The following is a 24,683-nucleotide window of genomic DNA, read 5'->3' as shown; positions in this document are numbered from 1 at the left end:
GAAAATGAGATTTTTCCAGCTCGAAATCGGTTTTCAAGTCCGAGGCCGTAGGCCGAGGACTAGAAAAGATTGAGAGCTGGAAAAACATTTTTGCCCGTGGTGCGAACGATATTTTTCGCCACACTACAGGTATTGCTGACAAAATAAATAAAGAATACAAAATAAAGAATACTCGTTAAGCTATTGTACCTATCTCTTGATTTTAGTGGTAGAAGATTTGCAGTCAGGATTTCAGATTCTTTTAAAATTTCACTTGGAATACCACAGTCATCTTCAAGCATTTTTGAAAATTCGGAATTCACTAATCAACAATAAATAATTGAATAAAACTGGTTGCGAAGCGAATTAGTTTGATTCGAAACTGGAACTAAAATCATGGCGACTTCAGCTTATTATGAAAGTGGACACTCGCCCGATCTAGCGGATGACTTATTAATAATAATTAGCGCGTTGTTTCCAGCCATAAGCGGCCGGAAAGAGACAACTTTCTGGCCTAGACCTTTTCTGACGTTGTCTGCAAACAAGGTCTTTCAGATCTACGTAGGGACTGGAAAACAGCTGCTTTCTGTGCAGTGTGGCGAAAAATCTATTACATCAAATTTTAATTAATTCTATTTGTACATTGTAGAACAATCAACAATCTACATTCAACGTTGGGGAGCAAGAAAAGGATAGCGCAATCTGCTTTGTCGAATGGTAGACTAAGATAACAACACCAATGTTCATCAAATACTGCCATAACGTGGACCTCACTATATTGTTGAAAACTGTGATTCATCTGCTATCAATACGGTAGTGTCGTAAAAAATTATCTCAATTCTCATAAATTTATGAACACTTATCAGTTTTTAGAATACTGGATTTTCAGTAGTTGATTGAAAAATGAGACGTTTAAAAAGGGTTAAAATTGAATATAGATAACAAATGAAGACAGACTGTTGGATTAAATTCTGTTAGATTCATGATTACAAATAATTATAATTAATTTAATTGCATCTAGAACGCAGTATGAAATAAATTGTTTAATTTTGTTAAAGTTGAAAGCCTATTGAATAGAGAGGGTTCTAGTTTTGAAATAAAATGACTGTAATTTGAAATTAGATAACTCGAGTCAAACTATTGGATTAGATTCAATTGTTAGGACCGTTTTCACAGTCAAAGCTTGAACTTAATTTGATCAGCTGGTGGCTTAAACTCAAATCAACTACATAATAACGAGCAAGACTTCACAACTTATTTTACAACTAATTTACAACTTTGAAATTGTATCATTGATCCTCTCCACACTGGAAGAACAACAAACGATTTATTAAACCTACTAGCCGTCAGGCTCGCTTCGCTCGCCATATCCGTCTAGCCAGGGGGCTCCGCCCCCTGGACCCCTCGACTGGATCGTCCAAGAATGAGATCAGCATTATTTGAGCATTTTTATCATATGTTAGAACAATCCAGTCGGGGGTCCAGACTAAACGTCTGGCTAAACGGATATGGCGAGCGAAGCGAGCCTGACGGCTAGTAATATAATATTCCCAGGATTGAAGTAGCAGTGCCCAATCAATCAGTCAACTCAACTTAATGCCAACCTGACAAAATTATTAATTTAGTTGCCAGTTAACAACTGTTTCGAAGAGGTACTCTATCTAGATTATAGTTCTATAGTAACATATGATATGGAAATTTCAATTATAATTAAGAGATTGGGAGAAGAAGAATATACATGCTAAAAGACGAACTTTAAACCCTTAAAAACAACCCTTAGAGTTAAAATATTGCCAAAAGATTTCTTAGTGCGCCTCTAAAGGGCCAACTGAACATACCTACCAAATTTGAACGTTTTTGGTCCGGTAGATTTTTAGTTATGCGAGTGAGTGAGTGAGTGAGTGAGTCATTCAGTCAGTGAGTGAGTGCCATTTCGCTTTTATATAATATAGATTCCAGTAGAAATTCAAGGAAAACTATAAAAACCACAGTCATAAGGTACATATTATTATCATATGATCTGAATTATCATATGATCATATTATTATCATAATATACCTTACCTAATGTACCTTATGACTGTGGTTTTTATAGTTTTCCTTGAATTTCTATTGGAATAGGATTAATAATTTGCTGGAAGAACTACAAACAATTCATCCTACTTCAATATAAATTCAAGGGAATCTATTAAAAAGCCACGGTCATGAAGTAAGTACATCACTTATTTTGTAACGTTTCTAATAATTTTCAACACTTTCGAATACATCACGTCTCGCAATGATTGAATATGGATTCAATCCATTTTGAAATTGAACTTAGTTTAAACTAGCAAACGGTACATAAATTCATAATTAAAATATATGGCCTAATGAGTTTGATTGCATTTCAAACTCAAAATGGATTATAGATGGAAATGATTCACAGCATTTAATTTGGATATTGGTTTAATAATAATTATTCAAAATGGATTGTTTTATTATGTTTGAGTTTCAAGTACCGGTATATAGAATAGGGAACGTTTCAATCAATCAAATTTCATTTTTTCAAGAAGTTGCATATAAAAGACAAGCTTCGTAACATTGAATCGTCACAATCAATAATAAACACAGAAAATATAGTAGTGCAAGGAGGAGTATACTAGTTTGGACTGTATACTACTAGTATACTAGTAGAAGTATAACAGGGCAAGGATACTATAGTGAGGTCTGTTGCTGTCCTTTTCTATCATACAAAAAAATTGCACTATCTCTCTCTCGCTTTGCAATGTTGTCTATTTGCCAGAATATTTCTATATTTACTTTTGACAGTGAATGTACAAAAATGAACAAACCATATTCTCAGCCGCCATTTTTTTTTCTTCATTCTATCAAAATACTTAGACAAGTCGTATAATTGATTTAAAATGTATTTTTGAAACAATGAAATAATTTTTAAACATTACCGTATGAGAAACACGAATTAAAATACATGAAATGACATTTTAAAAGTTGATAACTAACCATCCTAGACTTCATCCATGCTTCAGTTAGCCTACCCGTATAGGTTAGACCTACTCGTACCGGTATAAATAATATTGAAAAGTTATTTCAGAATTAATCCATTGAAATTATTTATTTTTATAGGATTTCTATTTTCTATTATTTTTAAAGGAAATTGGAATAGAATACCTACCAAATAACTCAATTTCTGTTGTTTTGAAATTCAGATTGTTGTATCCATTGAAATTATTTATTTTTATAGGATTTCTATTTTCTATTATTTTTAAAGGGAATTGGAATAGAATACCTACCAAATAACTCATTTCTGTTGTTTTGAAATTCAGATTGTTGTATCCATTGAAATTATTTATTTTTATAGGATTTCTATTTTCTATTATTTTTAAAGGAAACTGGAATAGAATACCTACCAAATAACTCAATTTCTGTTGTTTTGAAATTCAGATTGTTGTATCACAGCTTTTTAAATTAGCCGCCATTTCAGGTTTGTATAAAAAAAATCTGATCTCAGTCATTAGGGTAAATTTTTGAATCAAATAATGAAAAAATATATCACTCTTTTGTATAGTTTATTGACCCGAGTTAAGTAGTTGTGTTTGCGTGTGTAAGCCAATTTTTCACTTAGTCACTAGCATACTGTGAATGTGCTGTACAGCTCAATATGAGAACTGAGCAAGTATCATGTTGGGAAATTTACATGTAGCCCTATTCTTGTCATTGTTGAATCATCACAGTGTCTCTCCACATGGACTTATAGTGAAATGCACGTTACAGAAATAGCAGAAATGATAGGAGGGCATAGTTGCCCAGTTTCTTTCAACCTTCGCTGGTAGATAGCTGTCATTCAGGTCACCCCAGTATATCGGATATATTACTAATTTCGTTCATTCTTTTTAATATTGATCAATAATATTATACTGTATTCACCGAAATCAGGGGGCACAACTCAAGAAGAGGAAGAACAAGAAGAAGAAAAAGATTATGAAGAAGAAGAAGAAGAAGAAGAAGATGATGATGATGATGAAGAATTGGTATATCCTTTGTAATATCAACTGTTCATTCCTGTTTAAAATAATTAATTATATTTTATTCATCAGGAAAAAATATTTTCCAATGATCAAATGATACATTTTCATAATTGAGATTTAATATTTTGTTTATTAATTATATGCCTACCAATGTTAAAACCGATCTGGCAACATTGCGCAGCTAGAGAAGGATACCGCTATCTGCTTTGTGGAATGATAGACAAGGATAGCAACACCAATGTTAATCAAATACTGCCATTATATCGTGGACCTCACTACAGAAAGTCTCAAAGATGATACAAGTGTGATAGACAAGGATAGCAGCACACTACAACTACACAGTATTATTGATAAATTCAAACGCAGTAACAGATTTTCATAATTATTAAGATTTAATATTTTGTTAATCAATTATATTTCTACATTGTTGAAAAGACGATCTAGCAACGTTGCGGAGATAAGAAAAGATATCGCTATCAAATAGCTATCTATAGTGGAGAAAGATAGGAGAACAGTGTTCCTGATTCTCTCTGCCTTGCCACTGCCTTGTATAGAAGATACCTGATACCGGTATACCTCATGTAATATATCAACTGTTTATTCTGGTTCAACAAAACCAATTTATTCTATTCACCAAGAAATTAAATTTTCCAATGGTTCTATAAATTTTCATGAATGAGATTTTTTTTTGAATGAATGAATGAATGAATTTTATTTGCCAAAAACAAAATACAAAAAAGCTTTACAAAAAATAAATAAATAAATATAAGTATAGCCTATGCTACTGCACTTAAACCAAGATACATACATTTATTCAATTAGATATAATAACAAAATGATATCCTTTATATTATAAATAATAGTTATAAAATTAATATTGAATCTGTGTTCACATGTATAAGTACAGTAGGTGAGGCAAAAACACCGGCAAAAGGAAGATTCCTTGTGCGCCATTGTGAGTCGTAAAACAGCTTAATCAGGTATGTAATATATAAACTTGAATTTAGCGTATGAAGTGTTCGAAAATATAATTTTCCTACAGTTACGTTGAAAAGTGGCCATTGCTGCACTGATTACAGAACGCAAAGAATCACTTTTCCGCTCTAGTGCGGGAAAAATTTTTCTGCACTCCAGATTTTCAACATGACAACGCAAAATAGTTAGTAGGTTATATGGAGCAACAGTGCAGCAAAATCAAAATGAAGTTGGTAACAGTGACTGGGCTGCTATAGTGAGCAGAGGTGCAACGAAGCACAACGCGCAAATTATTAGTATTAGATATTATAACCAAGGACAACATTTTTATTCAATTTGACAATAAATTAAGGTTTTTATCAATAATAAAATTACACAGAAAAACATTTGATGCATTTCAGGCAATTTTACCCATAATTACCTACTTTTCATATTCAATGGTAACTGTAGGAAAAACTTAATGTGAAATACGTGCGCAAAGTTCCTCTGCTGCACTCAAGAAACCATTCCGCCCTCGCCTACGGCTCGGGCGTAAACGTTTCTTTCGGTGCAGCAAACTGTCACTTTGCGCACTAGTTGCACAAATAACTATTATAATAAGATTAAATATTTTGTTAATAAATTATATTCCTAAATTGTTGAAAAGCGATCTAACAATGGTGCGGAGGTAGAAAAGGATAGCACTATCTGCTTTGCCGAATGATGGACAAGGATAGCAACACCAATATCGATCAAATGTAGCTACGCAGTGTTATTCAGATGCAGCTATGTGTAAATAATAACAGGATGATGGTATGAGAATGAGGCTACACTTTAAAACTACGTCTCAAATCTGTCTCATGCATATAAATTGCCTGTCAGCTGCAATATGACCGAGCATGATGCATTCATTCTACAAGTAATTGTTTTCGCCAATCGATCCAGACAATCAAGTGGAGAGCTCATGTGGATTAATCTGATGGAACATATTTTATCCTGAAGTCCAGTCACCAGGTAGTGAAAAGGGCCGTTTGGGGAATTAATTACAAACAACAACATAAAATGAAAAGAATCTAATGAATACACTAGTGATTGGGGGATTAATTACAAAACAACAACATAAAATAAAAATAATCTAATGAATACACTAGTGATTAGGGGATTAATTACAAACAACAACATAGAATAAAAAGAATCAAATGAGTACATTGATAATATTGTTATACTCAAGTTGAAATCAATGTCTATTTGTATTGTATACAATTGTAATTAATATTGTACAAAAATGTATTTGTAATTTTTGGTAATAACGTCAATTCACTTTTGTATTGTAATCATTGAAACCCTCAACTTTCAATTTATTCACTCAAAATTCATACAAAATATTCACAAAAACAAAATGTTAAAATATTAGAATACTAGCTGGCCCGGCGAACTTCCTACCGCCAAATAGTTTAATGCATCTCATGACAAACTTTATCCGGATGCACACCTGAGGAGGCGCGATGCGGCATTTTATTTATATAGATAATTTTCCAGCTGCATAATTACTTTCCAGTTGCAATAATTTACTAAAAATCAATTGATACTGAACACCGACGACAGCACAATTATTCGAAACAAAGCAATGTCTTTAAAGCATGATTGATTGATTGTAAGTCTTTAATCAGGCCGCACTGCTTGATGGTTACACACAGAACAGTCATTTTGTTTTTAGTCTGGGCGTTTAGAATAAAATACATGGGCGATTATGGAGCAGCACACACTCTTGTCTACTATGTACCGACGGCTGTTGGATGACGCAATGATTATAACAGCTGATTTTCATTTCTGTGTGTGGCCAGATCACAGAAATTTTCTCCCATGAGGATTATATGTAAACTTTGAAGGACCGTTGGAAAGAGACCTGAAGTCGGATTATAAATTTGATAGGCCATAAACATGGTCCTGAACATAACGAACACAACTAAAAAAGTTATTGAATGTCAAAATTTGAGGCTCGATTTTTATTTATATAGATTTATTATTGAGAGATAGTCTCCGTATTTATCTCCTTCTTTGCCTTCTCTAGTTTAAAAAAATATTCACATCTGCGAGTTCCTTAGCAAGTTATCAAGCTTGGAGTATGACCTGGACTATAACTGGAGAAATAGAGTGTATGAGTATAATAATTGACCCAACACCTGTTTCTATCTGGTGGCAGAATCGAAAAACAGTCACTTGAAAGTGTCGACCAATCAGCAGAGAGTAGGGGAAGTTTGGAGGCGTGTCCTAGTAGGTGTGAGAATATGGAACTTGCTTGTGATTGGTCCTTCGGTTCAATGAATAAAATGGCTGATATCAATGTGAAATGTTTTCAGTTGATTTCTTGTAGTTCACTTCTTCCTCATTTTTTCTTCTTCTTCTTCCTCATCATGATTATGTTGTTGATTGATTTTATCATGATTATTATTACAGAAATAGGAAGAAAAAGAGAAGGAGAAAGAGGAAGAGAAGAGAAATGTATCCCACTCTTTTTTCTTCTTCTTCTCCTTCTCCTGTCTTCTTCTTGTTCTTCTTCTTCATCATATTCTTATTCTACTTCTTCATCATCATCTTCTTCTCCTTCCTCTTCTTCTCTTTCTTCTTCTGTCTTCTTCTTCTTCTTCATCAAAAACATCTTCTTCTTCTCCACACAACAGTCACATGCCTTTCGCCTACGTATCATAATATGTTAAAAATAAATGTTTTAAAAAAATATATAAATATAAATAATACTGTTAGAGATAGTAGCCAAAATAAAATCGATTATCTCACTATGTTTTGTATTCAGAATCATCATCTAGGATCTAACCATCTAGGCTATCCATGTTTACAGATGGATAGATACATCTACAGATGGGATCTATCATCTGTCTGTTTACGAGGGTCATTTTTTTCAACCTCCGATTGCCCATAAATAGAAGACGAATGTATATGAGAGAATAAGAGAAGACCACAGATGAGAGAATAAAATTCTTCTACTAAGAGTTACTTACAATAATGGTAGCCCTACTCAAACTGTTTAAACACGGCAGTGCAAGTTGATTATCCTTGAGCGGGGTAAAAGTCTGTGTGGACTCCAGTATTATGATTAATATTCAAAATAATAGAAAAAGCTATCTTTCTATCCATCTATCAATCCAACCTCTATCATCTACCATCAAAGTTAGTAGACAGAAGGTTGGTCACTCATCTATAGTATTTTCGTTGAAATGCAATTGGAGTGGGGGAACTGCAGCCGTGACGTAGGCTGTAGTACAGAGTAGGCAGAATATTGCATTCATGAAAATCATATGGTGTCGTATAGTCAAATTATATAACACAAACATTTTCTGACATGCAATCTTTCTGTTTCTGCTTTACAATAATTATTAAAACATTTCAATAATACAATCATTTTGCCATATAAAAGCAAAAACCCCACCTCCTAACCTTCCCTTTCAAACCCTTAAGGTTTCTTCATCTTCTAGGTCGTGTTTATATTTTGTAGTTTGGCTATACATCAGCTTGTGAATTTCGGGGATGAGATATTTTGATTCTCGTAGAACATGTGCTCGATACCAGCATGTGTTCAGTGCATTTACAATGAATGAAATTCATTGGATTTATCGGGATCGGTTTATCGGTTTATTGCGATGCATTGGTTTATCAAGATTTTTTAAGGGTTAATGTGAAATTATAATAGTATAACATTGTCTACTAACGCTTTTCCAGCTTATTAACTTTTTCGTGTCACGTTTTTAGATTCATGAAAAACTTTCAACTTCATTTTATTCATAAAAGTTGAATGAACTTGAAATATTTAACAACATCATTAGAATCGGTGATTCATTCGCTATAAGTATGGAGAATTTTAAAGTTCTAGGTCAATCTTGAGGAGATTATACGACGATATATTTGAAGATACAGTGAATAAACTATATGCTCAGTGTGGTTACTCTGGAACATTTTTACTACACGTGACGTCACGCTGGCGTTCCCCCCACCACTTTGAATCATACACCTGTGAGTGATCAACCTTTTGTCTACTAACGTTGATCTACCATAGGCTAGATATCTAACATCTATCAATCTACCCTCATTAACAATATTTTTCTCAATCATCCACAGATAAGTAGAAATATATCCAGTATTGCCTTTATCGTAATCCAAAATCTTACAGATTTCACCCCCGTTAACAATATCAATCTATTTAACAAAGGAGAATCAATATCAACTTGTAAAGCCAATTGTATCACAATGTATCGCTCCCTATGATATGCGGGTTGGGCTCATTGCAGGCAATTATCTGTATAGTGAGGTCCACGTTATAATGGCGGTATTTGATTAACACTAGTGTTGCTATCCTTGTCTATCATTCGACAAAGCAGATAGCGCTATACTTTCCTAGCTCCATAACATTGCCAGAACGTTTTTCAACAATGTAGAAATATAATTGATTAACAAAATATTTAATCACAATTGTGGAAATGGTTTATTCAATCATTGAGAAATGTTTTTCTGACTAATAGTATATAATTGATTATTCTAATCAGAATGAACAGTTGATATTACAACATTTATACTGGTATCAGCTATCCTCTACAGAAGACAGTGGCAAGGCATAGAATCGGCCACGCTGTTCTCCTACAGTGAGGTCCACGTTACAATGGCAGTAGAGAAAAATACGAGAAAAACGTTGCCGAACCTCTGTCTTGTCAATGCCTTCTATAGACAGTAGCTGATACAGGTTTATCAATGTAATATTAACTATTCAGCCTAGTTTAAAATAATCAATTATACTGTATTTCATTAAGCAATAAATTATATTTTTCAATAATTTCATAATGAATTTACATAATTAAGATGAAATATATTGTTAATTAATTATTTATTCTGCATTGTTAAGAGACGATCAACAGAGAAAAGCGAGAAAGAGATAGCGCAATCCGCTTTGTTGAATGATACACAAGGAAAGCAATAGCATTGCTAATCAAACACTGCCATTATAGCGTTGACTTCACCATATCTTTCTTCACTGCCATTATAACGTGGACCTCACTAGAGTCTGTGTGAGTGAGTGTATGTGAGTGAGTGAGTGTATGTGAGTGAGTGAGTGAGTGTGTGTAATTGTCACTAAGTATTTGACCTTTGACATTATTGTCACAGTCACTTATTATTAGTCATCCAACAGAGATAAGACTGCTGACATTCAAGACCAACTAGAAAATTCACTTTGAAAGTTCAGTATTATTTGAATACGAAACACTGATATTATCAATGAGAATTAAGCTGACAGTTCAAAGTATAGCTCAATCTATAGTGAGGTCCACGTTATGATAACAGTGGAAGAAGATAGGAAAACAGCGTGGCCGATTCTCTGCCTTGTCGCTGCCTTCTATAGAAGAACCTGATACCGGTATAACTCATGTAATATCAACTGTTCATTCTTGTTAAAAAATAATGAATTTATTCTATTCACCAAGAAATTACATTTTCAATTATTGTATAATGAATTTTCATAATTGAGATTAAATATTTTGTTTCTTAAATATATCTCTACATAGTTGAAAAGCAATCTCTCAACATTCTGGTATCAGCTATCCTCTAAAGAAGGCAAAGAATCGACAACGCTGTTTTCCTATCTATGTATCTATCTCCACTACCATTATAACGTGGACCTTAATAGAGATCACTTCTGTATCCCTATTCTCTTTGAATTGTAGCCCTGTCAATAAAACGAAGATTTTCCAACACAAAATGAGTAAATAGCGGAATTTATCAACAATCGCATCCCTGATCTGAATACAGTAGAAAATCTATTACATCAAATTTTAATTAATTCTATTTGTACATTGTAGAACAATCAACAATCTACATTAGACGTTGGGGAGCTAGAAAAGGATAGCACTATCTACTTTGTCGAATGATAGACAAGGATGGCAACACCAATGTTAATCAAATACTGTAGTTATAACGTGGACCTCACTATAGAACAAGAACAACCACAACATGATACAGTACCGTCAAACCGGCTAACTTGGGACAGTTTTCAACTTTGACTTGAAATTCAGTTCCATTATTATTTTTATAGTTTATTTCTCTTGTGCTCAAGTCTTTAATAATTCTTCAAATATATACATTCAATTTCATTATATTCCAACCTGTTCTGAAAAAAATATGGTGTCCCAAGTTACCCGCAGAGGTTGGGACACCAATATAATTTGCCTGAAATAAGACAATTGAGTGGTTGAAAACTAACTTCTGACATTAGATTTTGAATAATATGTTTCATATTTATAATAAAAATACTTTAACTGTAAAATAATTAAATAATGGATAAAATAATTGTGTTTAATGATTGAGTGTTCACAATAGAAGTTATTAAAGGCTCAATTTCTAGGTTAGTGATAGTAGATTTTTATGACTTAAAAAAGTATCTTAGCTGTTAATTAGATGTTCAAAACGTTATTAAATATTTTCAATGATGTGTTCCCAACAAATCCACAATGCCAAAACTCGGAATGAATTGCACAGACAGCTGGTAAATTGGAATTGGAGGGAAGGGGTTAAACTGTCCCAAGTTAGACTACTGTCCCAAGTTAGCCGGTTTGACGGTATCAAATCAATATGATACAGCATCTGCTTTGTGGAATGATAGACAAGGATAGCAACACCAATGTTATTAAAATATGACCATTATAACGTGGACCTCACTATAGAACAAGAACACCCACAACATGATACAGTATCAAATCAATATGATACAGAATCACCACATGATACAGTATGTTGTGTCATGATACAGTATAACCACACATGATACAGTATCAAATCAATATGATACAGTATCATCTCAACTTGATAAACAACACTATAATAATTTTGATACGTTCGCTATCTGCTTTGACGAATGACAGACAAGGATAGCAACACCAACGTTAATCAAATACTGCCATTATAACGTGGACCTCACTATAGTATGTGTTTGAGCTTGCAGGTCAAATATCGACCGACAGTTCCTGGATTTTATCAACTGTCATAATGAAACCAATGTGACATTTGAGTTGCCACTGAACAGTTGGATTTTGAGGAGAAACAATCCTATTATGAGATCCTCTTTTAACGGTCAGCATTAATTGAATTGTAAACGTTGTTCTCATCTATAGAGTACTAGCCGTCAGGCTCGCTTCGCTCGCCATATCCGTCTAGCCAGGGGGCTCCGCCCCTGGACCCCCGGCTGGATCGTCCAAGAATGAGATCAGCAGAATCGCTTCGCTCGCCTGCATTTTTCATTTGGGCATTTTTATCATATGTTAGGACAATCCAGTCGGGGGTCCAGACTAAACGGCTGGCTAAACGGATATGGCGAGCGAAGCGAGCCTGACTGCTAGTAATATAATATCCCCAGGATTGAAGTAGCAGTGCCCAATCAATTTCTCCGCGATAAATGCATTTAAATCTTCAACTTGGTGCCAACCTAACAAAGTCAACTCAACTTAATGCCAACCTGAAAAAATTATTAATTTAGTTGCCAGTTAACAACTGTTTCGAAGAGGTACTCTATCTAGATTATAGTTCTATAGTAACATGTGAAGTTGTTGCGACTATAAAGAGAAGAAAATTGCAATATTTGGGTCATGTAATGAGGGGTGAAAAGTATGAGCTGTTGAGACTTATATTGCAAGGAAGGATCATGGGAAAGAGGAGTGTTGGAAGAAGAAGGATATCCTGGCTGCGTAATTTGAGAGAATGGTATGGCTGCAACTCAAGGGAACTATTCAAGGCTGCAATCAATAAAGTGAAAATTGCCGTGATGATTTCCAACCTCCGATAGGAGAAGGAACCAAAAGAAGAAGAAGTAACATGTGATATGGAAATTTCAATTATAATTAAGAGATTGGGAGAAGAAGAATATACATGCTAAAAGACGAACTTTAAACCCTTAAAAACAACCCTTAGAGTTAAAATATTGCCAAAAGATTTCTTAGTGCGCCTCTAAAGGGCCAACTGAACATACCTACCAAATTTGAACGTTTTTGGTCCGGTAGATTTTTAGTTATGCGTGTGAGTGAGTGAGTGAGTGAGTCAGTCAGTCAGTGAGTGAGTGCCATTTCGCTTTTATATATCTAGATGCTGTCAGTTGATTTGTTAATATTTGAAAGTGAGGATCACGTTCAACAGTCAGCGTTAAATTGATGGGAAGCAATGGTATTTTTTACGAGCAATTCTGACCGTTAATATCTCGGAAATTCACATCAAACCGTGAGGTACAGGTTACAATGGCAGATTTTGAGATCAGTATTGGTGTTGCTATCCTCGTATATCATTCCACAAAGCAGATATCGCCATCCATTTCTAGCTCCGCAACGTTGCCAGATCGTACTTTAACAATGTGGAAATCTAATTGACAAAATATTTAATCTCAATTATAGAATAGTTATTTGTGCAACTAGTGCGCAAAGTGACAGTTTGCTGCACCGAAAGAAACGTTTACGCCCGAGCCGTAGGCGAGGGCGGAATGGTTTGTTGAGTGCAGCAGAGGAACTTTGCGCACGTATTGCACATTAAGTTTTTCCTACAGTTACCATTGAATATGAAAAGTGGGTAATTATGGGTAAAATTGCCTGAAATGCATCAAATGTTTTTCTGTGTAATTTTATTATTGATAAAAACCTTAATCCTAAAATCCTAAAGTCCTCGTTGTCCTTGGTTATAATATATAATGAATAATTAGCGCGTTGTGCTTGGTTGCACCTCTGCTCACTATAGCAGCCACAGCAGTCACTGTTACCAACTTCATTTTGATTTTGCTGCACTGGTGCTCCATATAACCTACTAAGTATTTTGCGTTGCCATGTTGCAAATCTGGAGTGCAGAAAAATTTTTCCCGCACTAGAGCGGAAAAGTGATTCTTTGCGTTCTGTTATCAGTGCAGCAAAGGCCACTTTTCAACGTAACTGTAGGAAAATATATTTTCTTGACGAATAAAATATCATCCAATATTTGAAACAGTATGAATAGTTAATATTACATCAAATATAGGCTACCGATATCAGAAATTTTCTTTAGTAGACAGTGGCAAAGCAGAGAATCGACAACGTTGTTCTATTTTTCTCCTGTTGTTATAGCTTGGACCTCACTATAGTATGTGTTTGAGCTTGCAGGTCAAATATCGACCGATAGTTCCTGGATTTCATCAACTGTCATAATGAAACCAATGTGACATTTGAGTTGCCACTGAACAGTTGGATTTTGAGGAGAAACAATCCTATTGTGAGATCCTCTTTAAAGTGTCAGCATTAATTGAATTGCAAAAGTTGTTCTCATCTATCGAGTACTAGCCGTCAGGCTCGCTTCGCTCGCCATATCCGTCTAGCCAGGGGGCTCCGCCCCTGGACCCCCGGCTGGATCGTCCAAGAATGAGATCAGCAGAATCGCTTCGCTCGCCTGCATTTTTCATTTGGGCATTTTTATCATATGTTAGGACAATCCAGTCGGGGGCCAGACTACGTCTGGCTAAACGGATATGGCGAGCGAAGCGAGCCTGACTGCTAGTAATATAATATCCCCAGGATTGAAGTAGCAGTGCCCAATCAATTTCTCCGCGATAAATGCATTTAAATCTTCAACTTGGTGCCAACCTAACAAAGTCAACTCAACTTAATGCCAACCTGAAAAAATTATTAATTTAGTTGCCAGTTAACAACTGTTTCGAAGAGGTACTCTATCTAGATTATAGTTCTATAGTAACATATGATATGGAAATTTCAATTATAATTAAGAGATTGGGAGAAGAAGAATATACATGCTAAAAGACGAACTTTAAACCCTTAAAAACAACCCTTAGAGTTAAAATATTGCCAAAAGATTTCTTAGTGCGCCTCTAAAGGGCCAACTGAACATACCTATCAAATTTGAACGTTTTTGGTCCGGTAGATTTTTAGTTATGCGAGTGAGTGAGTGAGTGAGTGAGTGAGTCAGTCAGTCAGTGAGTGAGTGCCATTTCGCTTTTATATATCTAGATGCTGTCAGTTGATTTGTTAATATTTGAAAGTGAGGATCACGTTTAACAGTCAGCGTTAAATTGATGGGAAGCAATGATATTTACGAGAAATTCTGACCGTTAATATCTCAGAAATTCACTTCAAACCGTGAGGTGCAGGTTACAATGGCAGATTTTGAGATCAGTATTGGTGTTGCTATCCTCGTATATCATTCCACAAAGCAGATATCGCCATCCATTTCTAGCTCCGCAACGTTGCCAGATCATACTTTAACAATGTGGAAATATTGACAAAATATTTAATCTCAATTATAGAAATGTATTATCAAATCATTGAGAAATATATTTTCTTGACGAATAAAATATCATCCAATATTTGAAACAGTATGAATAGTTAATATTACATCAAATATAGGCTACCGATATCAGAAATTTTCTTCAGTAGACAGTGGCAAAGCAGAGAATCGACAACGTTGTTCTATTTTTTCCTGTTGTTATAACGTGGACCTCGCTACAGATCAATTCTATTCCAAATAACCAATTGACATCTATATAAATAAAAATCAAGCCTCAAATTTTGACATTCAATAACTTTTTTATGTGTGCACCGAATTTCATTTTTTTTTTTTTTTTCAGTTGTGTGAGTTATGTTCGGGACCAGGTTTATGGCCTATCAAATTTATAATCCGTTTTCTGGACTCTTTCCTACGGTCCTTCAAATTTTACATGTAGGATATGGGAGAAGATTATTTTGTGAGCTGGCTACATACAGAAATAAAAATCAGCTGTTATAATCATTGCGTCATCCAACAGCCGTCGGTAGATAGTAGACAAGAGTGTGTGCTGCTCCATAACCGCCCATGTATTTTGTTCTAAACGCCCCGACTAAAAAAAAATGACTGTTCTGTGTGTAACCATCCAGCAGTGCGGCCTCAGGTTAAAGACTTACATGCTCTAAAGACATTGCTTTGTTTCGAATAATTGTGCTGTCTTCGGTGTTTAGAGTTAATTGATTTTTAGTAAATTATTTATTTTGCAGTTGGAAAATTATCTATATAAATAAAATGCGGCATCGCGCCTCCTCAGGTGTGCATCCAGCTAAAGTTTGTCATGAGATGCATTAACTATTTCGAGGTACGAAGTTCGCCGGGCCAGCTATTAGTTGAATATGTATTCTTAATTATAAAAATTTATTATTAAATCATTAATTCTCTTGATGATTTTTTAAAATTATTTCTATTAAAACTGGTCACTAGGACTAACCATTAATTTTGTCCTCTTATTTCTTATCCTAAAATATAAATTTTTATTGCTAAAGTCTTCCAGTGAAGCCTACAGTTCTAATCTATAATGATGAATGAAATATAATTTAGCCTTTATAACAAGAATGAACAGTGGATATTCCACCAGATATGTCAGTAACAGCTATCACCAATGGAAGGAAGTGACAAAGCAGAGAATCGGCAACGCTATTTCCCCTATCTTCCTCCACTGCCATTATAACATGTACCTAACTATGAATTATTTCTATTTCAAATATATCCAATTGAAGATACATCCCACTCGAGAAATTATTCAACAGTATGATTCAAATTTTACAATGATAACTCCCTCATCTAGAAGGGGATTTTCCTATGAAAACATCATGAATTAATCTTTTGAGTCATTATCAAAATCCGTGGAGGAACTTAGTTATCATTGATTCACTAATTTTTATGATAACTTTGATAAAACAAGCAATAATAAGGAAAGTATAGATAACTAAGTATAGTAGATGACCGTTAGTTTAATAATTTTTAGTCTCAGCTACATTGATAATTAGTAAAACTATCGGAAATCCTAGCTTAAATTCAGAGAACTGTAGTCATACATCATCAATATTTTTTAATAAATGAGGAAATGCATTTCATAGATATACTGATACAATGAATTACACATCTCAACGCGTTTTCCTCTTTGTGAGACGATTCTGTCATCTAATTTTTGAAAAATGATTTATGGTAACAAAAAATAATCAAGATGCATTTTTTAGGAATGATTTATGGTAAAAGAAAAATAATCTAGAAGCCGGTGGCAGGGCAGAGAATTGTCAAAGCTGTTCTCCTCTGTTTCTCCACTGTCATCTGTCATTATAACGTGGAACTTACTATAGGCTGGTAGTGATTAGAAGTTTTAGATTATAGTGGTTATAGAGTGGATTGTCCTTGTCTGACAATATTCAATTCAGACGTTGTAAATAGTTATTTGTGCAACTAGTGCGCAAAGTGACAGTTTGCTGCACCGAAAGAAACGTTTACGCCCGAGCCGTAGGCGAGGGCGGAATGGTTTCTTGAGTGCAGCAGAGGAACTTTGCGCACGTATTTCACATTAAGTTTTTCCTACAGTTACCATTGAATATGAAAAGTGGGTAATTATGGGTAAAATTGCCTGAAATGCATCAAATGTTTTTCTGTGTAATTTTATTATTGATAAAAACCTTAATTTATTGTCAAATTGAATAAAAATGTTGTCCTTGGTTATAATATATAATGTAATAATTAGCGCGTTGTGCTTGGTTGCACCTCTGCTCACTATAGCAGCCACAGCAGTCACTGTTACCAACTTCATTTTGATTTTGCTGCACTGTTGCTCCATATAACCTACTAAGTATTTTGCGTTGCCATGTTGCAAATCTGGAGTGCAGAAAAATTTTTCCCGCACTAGAGCGGAAAAGTGATTCTTTGCGTTCTGTAATCAGTGCAGCAATGGCCACTTTTCAACGTAACTGTAGGAAAAAATAATTGCAGTTCACATCTGTTCCACAGTATGGATCCCACAATTTAAATTGAAATGACTTTAATTGGAATGACAATATTGTCACAAACTATCGTTTATTTAGAAACGTATTACGGTTGCTGAAACTATCGTCAACTTTTGATAATCTCCAGTTTAATTCCTGTAAACTCCGATTTACACTATTAAACACTGAGTTTACTATAGTGAGGTCCACGTTATAATGGCAGTAGAGAAAGATAGACGAAAGACGTTGCCGACCCTCTGTCTTGTCAATGCCTTCAGTTCTATAGACGATAGCTGATACAGGTTTATTGATGTAATATCAACTGTTCATTCTCACTTGAAATAATCAATTATATTTTATTAAGCAAGAAGTAATATTTTTCAATAATGAATTTTCATAATTAATATAAAATATTTTGATAATTAATTGTTAATTCTACATTGTTAAAAGACGATCTGGCAACAGAGGAAAACGGGAAAGAGATAGCGCTATCCGCTTTATTGAATGATAGACAAGGATAGCAATACCATTGCTAATCAAACACTGCCATTATAACGTGGACCTCACTATAGTGATTGATAACGGTGTAACAACCGGAACTATTTTCCAGATTTAATTGAAAATAAGGCTTTGAGTGACAATTATTGGATGAATGAAGATTAAACAGTGGATCAAGTGGAATATAGTAGTTATCAATCAGAGTATGACTTTAATACGATGTAGATATGTAGTTATTTCGGATGAAATCAATTCTTTAGTCTTCTATTGTATTGCTAGAAGTGAATTGGAATATTTTTTACAGTACTATAATTCCATTTATAAATAGCAAATACTCTGCCAACATAGAAAATGAAGACAGACAAAAAAAAGAAAGAAACAGCATGTGTCTTGGCAAAGAAGCTTGAATTGAAAGTATCATCATTTTCAAATGAGGTTACTCCTTAGATTGATCGATTTTCCTTGAAAACTCTAATCAGAATACATTTATATATTTATACATTTATACTTATTGGTACAGTGAAGGTTGTAATATTGAGGTGCATAATGAGGTTCACATGGCAGTGGAGAAAGATTGATTGATTGAGTACTTTATTTATGTAGATTACAATATATACTGGCTTATACACTTATATACAATAGCTTACAATACAGCAAAATTATAGATAAATTTACATAATATAGATCAAGAAAATAATTATTGAACTGTATATGATATGAAAAAGCAATTTGTAATATAATAACTATAGATAATTATTATATTGTTATGCATCTACATAAATTGGCGGAGCTAATTTATTTACTTAATTTAAAGATAGGAGAGAACTAAGGTCTGGTTGCCCAAAAGAGGGTTAAATTTGAATCGTGATTAAATTCACGAGAACCAATCAGATAAGGCTTTTTCGAGAAAGAAAGCTTATCTGATTGGTTCTCGAGAAATTAATCACGATTAAAATTTTACTGGCTTTTGTGCAACCGGCACTAATTGTTTAATCGCAATCTTGACTTGTATGCATTAAATAGATGTTTTGATGGAAGTAGGTTGTCGATAGGTGAATAACCTTTGAAATACATCAATCAGAATCAGTATGCAGTTTGATGCTTCAAATTTAATTAGAGTTAAACTGACATTTATGATTGTTTGTCTGTTTTTCCGCGACACCTGTACAGATGTGTTACAGTATAGCGAGACAAACTCAGTTCATCAACCTCCGTTCGTTTTCCTGATTGTAATATGATATGCAAATATTCAACGCTGAGAAAAACAATATTATTCACACACTTTTCCGATGTTGCAGTTGATTGACTGCACGCAGTTTTTAAAACATAAAAATAGTATTTTATACATTGCAGTTCGGAATGGATCCAGGAACCATCATCTACAATCTATAAAATATATTTGTCTATAATTTGATAAAGCAAATAATCAGTTTATAAACGTACGGGATAGGAAATTCACGAATCGCATCGTCACCTCTGAACTACTGGACTGATCACTTGAAATTTTACATATTGATTCTTAATTCACCGAGGATGGATACAGGCTTATTTCAAATTCTTCAAGCTTTCAGAAGGTCAAGTTTTCAGTTTGTCAAGTTTTTAATAAGATCCTTCGGAGCACGGGTTACCTGCTAGTCTTCAATATTATTTTTTTCATGATAAGCTGAGAAAAAGCAATATTATTTGTTTCATGGTAGAAATAGTCATTTGGAAAGTTTTCTAGGATTTATTGAGGAGATTGGAAAGATTCATTTAAATCATGAGAAAAATTATTGATAAGAAAGCATAGAAGATATCCCATGATAATATAAGTCGTTCTTGTTCCAAATTTCAAGCAAATCTTTTTTCAACTCAAGCCGAATACTCTCGACTAATGTCTATTATTGGTGTTTTCTTGGGGTGATAATGTAAGAACAGCATAGTATGAGAGACTACCAGCGTTACATAGCTTCATGGAAAATAACTAATAGCAGATAGGGTATCGGCTTGAGTAAACAGTGAAATTTGTAACATAAACCATGTGTTATACCCTATGCCATGGGATATTTTCTTATGCTATCTTATCTCTATGCTATTAGTTTGTATTTTCTGATACAATAGGTCCCTGAATTCCGCAACTACGGTTCTCAAATATCCTTAATATTTTGCAAGGAAATGTAGCATTTATCAGCAAAATACTCAAGTAAGGTCAACTTTACAATGAAAGTATTTGATTAGCATTGGTGTTGCTACCCTTATCCATCATTCGATAAAGCAGAAAGGGCTATATAATTTTCAAGAGATTGAATATTTTGTTATTCCGTTATTTTGTTATTTTTGACGTGATGACCAACCCAGCTCATCTGGCTAGTTAATGGTCCTACAAATGAAGATTGAAGATTGAAAAAGATATTCAATGATATTTCTACATTGTTGAAAAACGTGACATTACTTGAAGTACCATACAAGTAAGTAGTAGTTGATGGGATTATTATGAATTATAGGCCTATCCAAAAATTTTGAGATATTACCGTACAGAAATTATAAAATACAGAGAGAGATCAGTAAACCCAAAATTTAATATAGAGTAAAATCATAAATTGTGGTTGAATTTATTAGAAAGAAGAATGATAAGAATTTTTTTAACAAGTTCAAAGCTACAACGTTATCGCGGTAATATGCCAGTTTTTATCATTCAATAGTCTATTGAATGTGTAGCCTTGCTAACCTTTATATGGAAACTGCAAACCTAAATTGATAAGTTAATCTAAATTTGAACCGGTACGTTGATTAAGTTTGCTCGGTACGTTGCTTGTTAAGTAAATGAGTTGAGGTGAAAATTATAAACTAAAGACTATCACCATCTGCAAATCCGAGCTTAATTTCTACATTTAAGTACAACATTAAAATGATAGAGAGAGGGAAAATGAGTTAAACTTGTGTTATCCCTCTCCCAAATTTGGAAAAGGTTACACATGAGCTTATCAGGTTAATGCTATATCCCATTTGTAGCATTGATATTGATCAAGTAATTTGATTCAATCCATGACAAAATTTAATATCAATTAGCACATCTTATGTTTGTTCTTTCTTCATTGTGATTGTATAAGTTACATCTAAACTGCATACACTGCAACAGGACGAATGCAACGCAAAATGCATTATTGATTTTGTCAGGATTGCACAAGGTTGTGATACAAATCACATCGTCAAAAAATAAATAACAAAAATTTCCAAGGAGATGACAGAAAGACTTTGGTAGCCTCAACAATCAAACTAACCAAGATTTAGCTGCATTTTAGAAACATGTTTTACATAACAGCTTTCAGTTATTGCATGAAAGAATCCTGGAATGACCTAATTTCGTTTAAACATTGTAAACTAAACAAATTCGTGTTTTTACGCTCAATCAACCTGATATCGTACTATAATGTCTGATCGTAAAAATAGATTACCTTGATTCAGGGTAGGTTTGAATACAACTTAGGGATGATTAGAGATTGTAAACTGTTTGATATTGAAGATTGTTCAATTGGGTTGGGTTTGAAAGTGTAATTAAAGCAATAATATGGGATGTTTAATTTGCATTTCTGATTTGAAACAGTCTGATGCTTTAAAATTGAGTACCTGAAGCATCAATTTAGGTGAACAGGAAACTGGATGTTTAGAAGATTATGTCTAGACTGTAAATATTATTCATCAGCTTGAACTTACCTGTGCTGTTATATTGCTGCCTTTGGAATTCAGGTAAGGGACCGATCGTTTCTCGACATGAACGCTTTTTTCCGAATTTTCATTTTCAGAGACTGGTCTGGTAACTACCATGGTTTTTCCAACCCCATCTTTGTAGCTGTAGACGTCCAAATTTTCAAAACCGGAGCATTTCGCGAGCCAAAAATTCACGACAAGTAAACTTGCCCACACAAGGTGATTACTCTTTTTGGCTTTAGCCATTGCACAAAACTAGCATCGCATTATTACAATATAATTGAATGCAACAAATCTTTTTCAAGTTTCAATAATAGATGACTGACAAAGTGTCTATCAGATCAGAAGAGCAGAATGAAAGTTTTGGTACGAGTACGAGCAGAAACGTAAACAGATGATGGAGAAAATACAGTATGGCCAACACTGTAGTTTCAATCTCATTGTTACGTTGGCAGTCTGCATATGCGCACCAAACTCAAACTGCAAGACATTGATTGAAAATATGGTGTAATCGCACGTCCAGTGCCAACTCACCTTTCATCAAATTTTTGGTTGGGATCGATTTAGTATGTTATTTTGAACCCAAAATCACAAGAAATAAACGGCGCTCACTATTGTTTTTAAAATAAACAAAGTTCAAAGTTGCACAATTTTACATGCATTTAACCTATTAGAGCCAGCCATTTTGATTATGGAATATCAAGATCAAATTATTGAAAGGTCGATACAGTACATATCGATGTAATACATATTATTCATTGCCAATATATCGATATATCAAAAAGGCCAGTTTCGTGGAACTGTGATCAGTTCCTAACCTAACCTAACCTAACCTAACCTAACCTAACCTTAACCTCGTTAATCTCGTTAGTAATCTCAGTTAATCTCGTTAATAAAGATTCTATTAGATTGAACATAACTTACCATACACATGATATACGAGTTTGTCAAATTCCGTTCAATGTAATACAGTTCATCTTGATACAGTTAGCAGTTTGCTTTTTTATATCAAGTGAATACATTTTTAATTCGTTAAAAATTGAATTTTGAAAAACTAGAGTATTGTTCAAATCCTGAAATATTATGTTTTAATAAATACATTATTAATACTTGTATCTTGAGTTCTGAATATCTTATATTTAGACCAAGAACAATTGTCTAAAATAATAATTCTAATTGAAATCTTTATTATTTCGAAAGTATATTAACTTTCCGTTCATAATCAATATATCATATGACATAATCAGTATATCAACTTTACTTACGTTCCATCTCTACACAATAGAAATTAGAACTAAAAATTGCTTGAATATGTAGCAGACGTTTAGTCAGTTAATAGAAAATAGTGTATAAATGTGACTAATCATGGCACAAATTGTATCTCAACTATTTTTAAAGATACCGACTTATTTTTTTCAATGGGAAAGGAACAAAAAAAATGTGTCTGTACTATAAATTTCAACCTAAGAGCAGAATTAAAATATCAAAAAAATTGAATTGAATTTCTGAAGTGGCACACAACAAATAAGAATGAGGTTATGTTAACAATGAAGAAAGAACAAACCACTCTCGGTCTCAGACAGCTCCGTATCGCACATGCGTTAGTAACGGTTTTTTCCCCGTTAGATCATTGAATGTAACGTTCTTTGTGATGATGGTTACCGAGCACCGTAACTGGAGCCGTCATTCCATTTTCATGAGGATCATTGAATGTAACGTTCTTTGTGATGATGGTTACCGAGCACTGTAACTGGAGCCGTCATTCCATTTTCATGAGGATATATTATTATCCAATGATGATTTATCATTAAATTCGATATAATAATCAATATACTATCATCATTTCATTCAATAAAAGAAGAATACTTCCCAATAATATAATTAATAGAATATAACGGTTGTTATTTAACTAATGTTAAAAAAACACTATAACTAAGTCAGCATAATTATTGTAATTTCAAAGCAAAAACCTAACCCCCTAACCTCCCCTTTCATATTTTAAACCTTAATGAACATAAATCTTTGTAAAAACCTGTAATCCCTTCCAGCATATTGCAATTTCAAAGCAAAATCCTAACTCTCTAACCTATCTTTTCACCTTTGAAATATCAAAAACCATAATTCTACATGTTTCCTGGCCCTTTCTAGCATATTGCAAATTTAAAGCAAAAACCTAACCTAACCTCATGAAACATTATTGAATGTAAATTGAAAAAGTTCTTTAGAAGTGAGATGGTTGTCTTTCATGGCAGCTGTTAACACTAAGAGTCCTAGCAAAGCATCGATTTCAACTGAATTGGTTGGTGATACAGTAGCAGATTGTTGTCGATAACTCTTACTTCTCATAGATATTTCTTCATTTGTGTATTTCACAATATCATCCACAATACTGGGGGAGATAAAAATTTTAAAACAGTCCACAGGTCTTGTAATATTCTGGGCATTATTGACTGGTCTTTGACGAAAATGAATAATATTTCTTCTTTGAGGTCTATTGGTTCTAGTTCTTGGCTTTGATGACCATTTATGTCCATTCTTGCCAGATAAACTCCTTTTTTTTGACAAAACAATATTTTTGTGACTAACTACAGAAGATAAATAAATATTATTTTCATGGGCATCAATACAAGTCACTTGTGATTCAAGAGATCTGTTGATATCAGTCACTTCTGTCATGTCAGTGCAGGATTCATCTGATGAATTGTCACTTGATGATGGATGATATTCGGCATCTTCGTCATCATCGTGGCTGTCAC

The 24,683-nt window shown here is 33.8% G+C and overlaps 1 protein-coding gene across 1 annotated transcript in view; it reads right to left on the bottom strand.

The window, feature by feature from the left end:
* The window catches only part of LOC111057872 (sortilin-related receptor-like), a 160,793-nt gene extending 138,470 nt beyond the window's left edge, over positions 1–22,323 (bottom strand). The window contains exon 1 of the mRNA XM_039437313.1: positions 21,934–22,323. Within this exon, the coding sequence (XP_039293247.1) occupies positions 21,934–22,173 (240 nt within the window). The 5' untranslated portion in view covers positions 22,174–22,323. The remainder of the gene's footprint in view (positions 1–21,933) is intronic.
* Between the last annotated feature and the right edge of the window lie 2,360 nt (positions 22,324–24,683).

This window comes from Nilaparvata lugens, chromosome 11 (genome assembly GCF_014356525.2).
Source record: "Nilaparvata lugens isolate BPH chromosome 11, ASM1435652v1, whole genome shotgun sequence".
NCBI lineage: Eukaryota > Metazoa > Arthropoda > Insecta > Hemiptera > Delphacidae > Nilaparvata > Nilaparvata lugens.
Note: the sequence above shows the minus strand (reverse complement) of the source record. Positions and strands in the feature narration are given on the sequence as shown.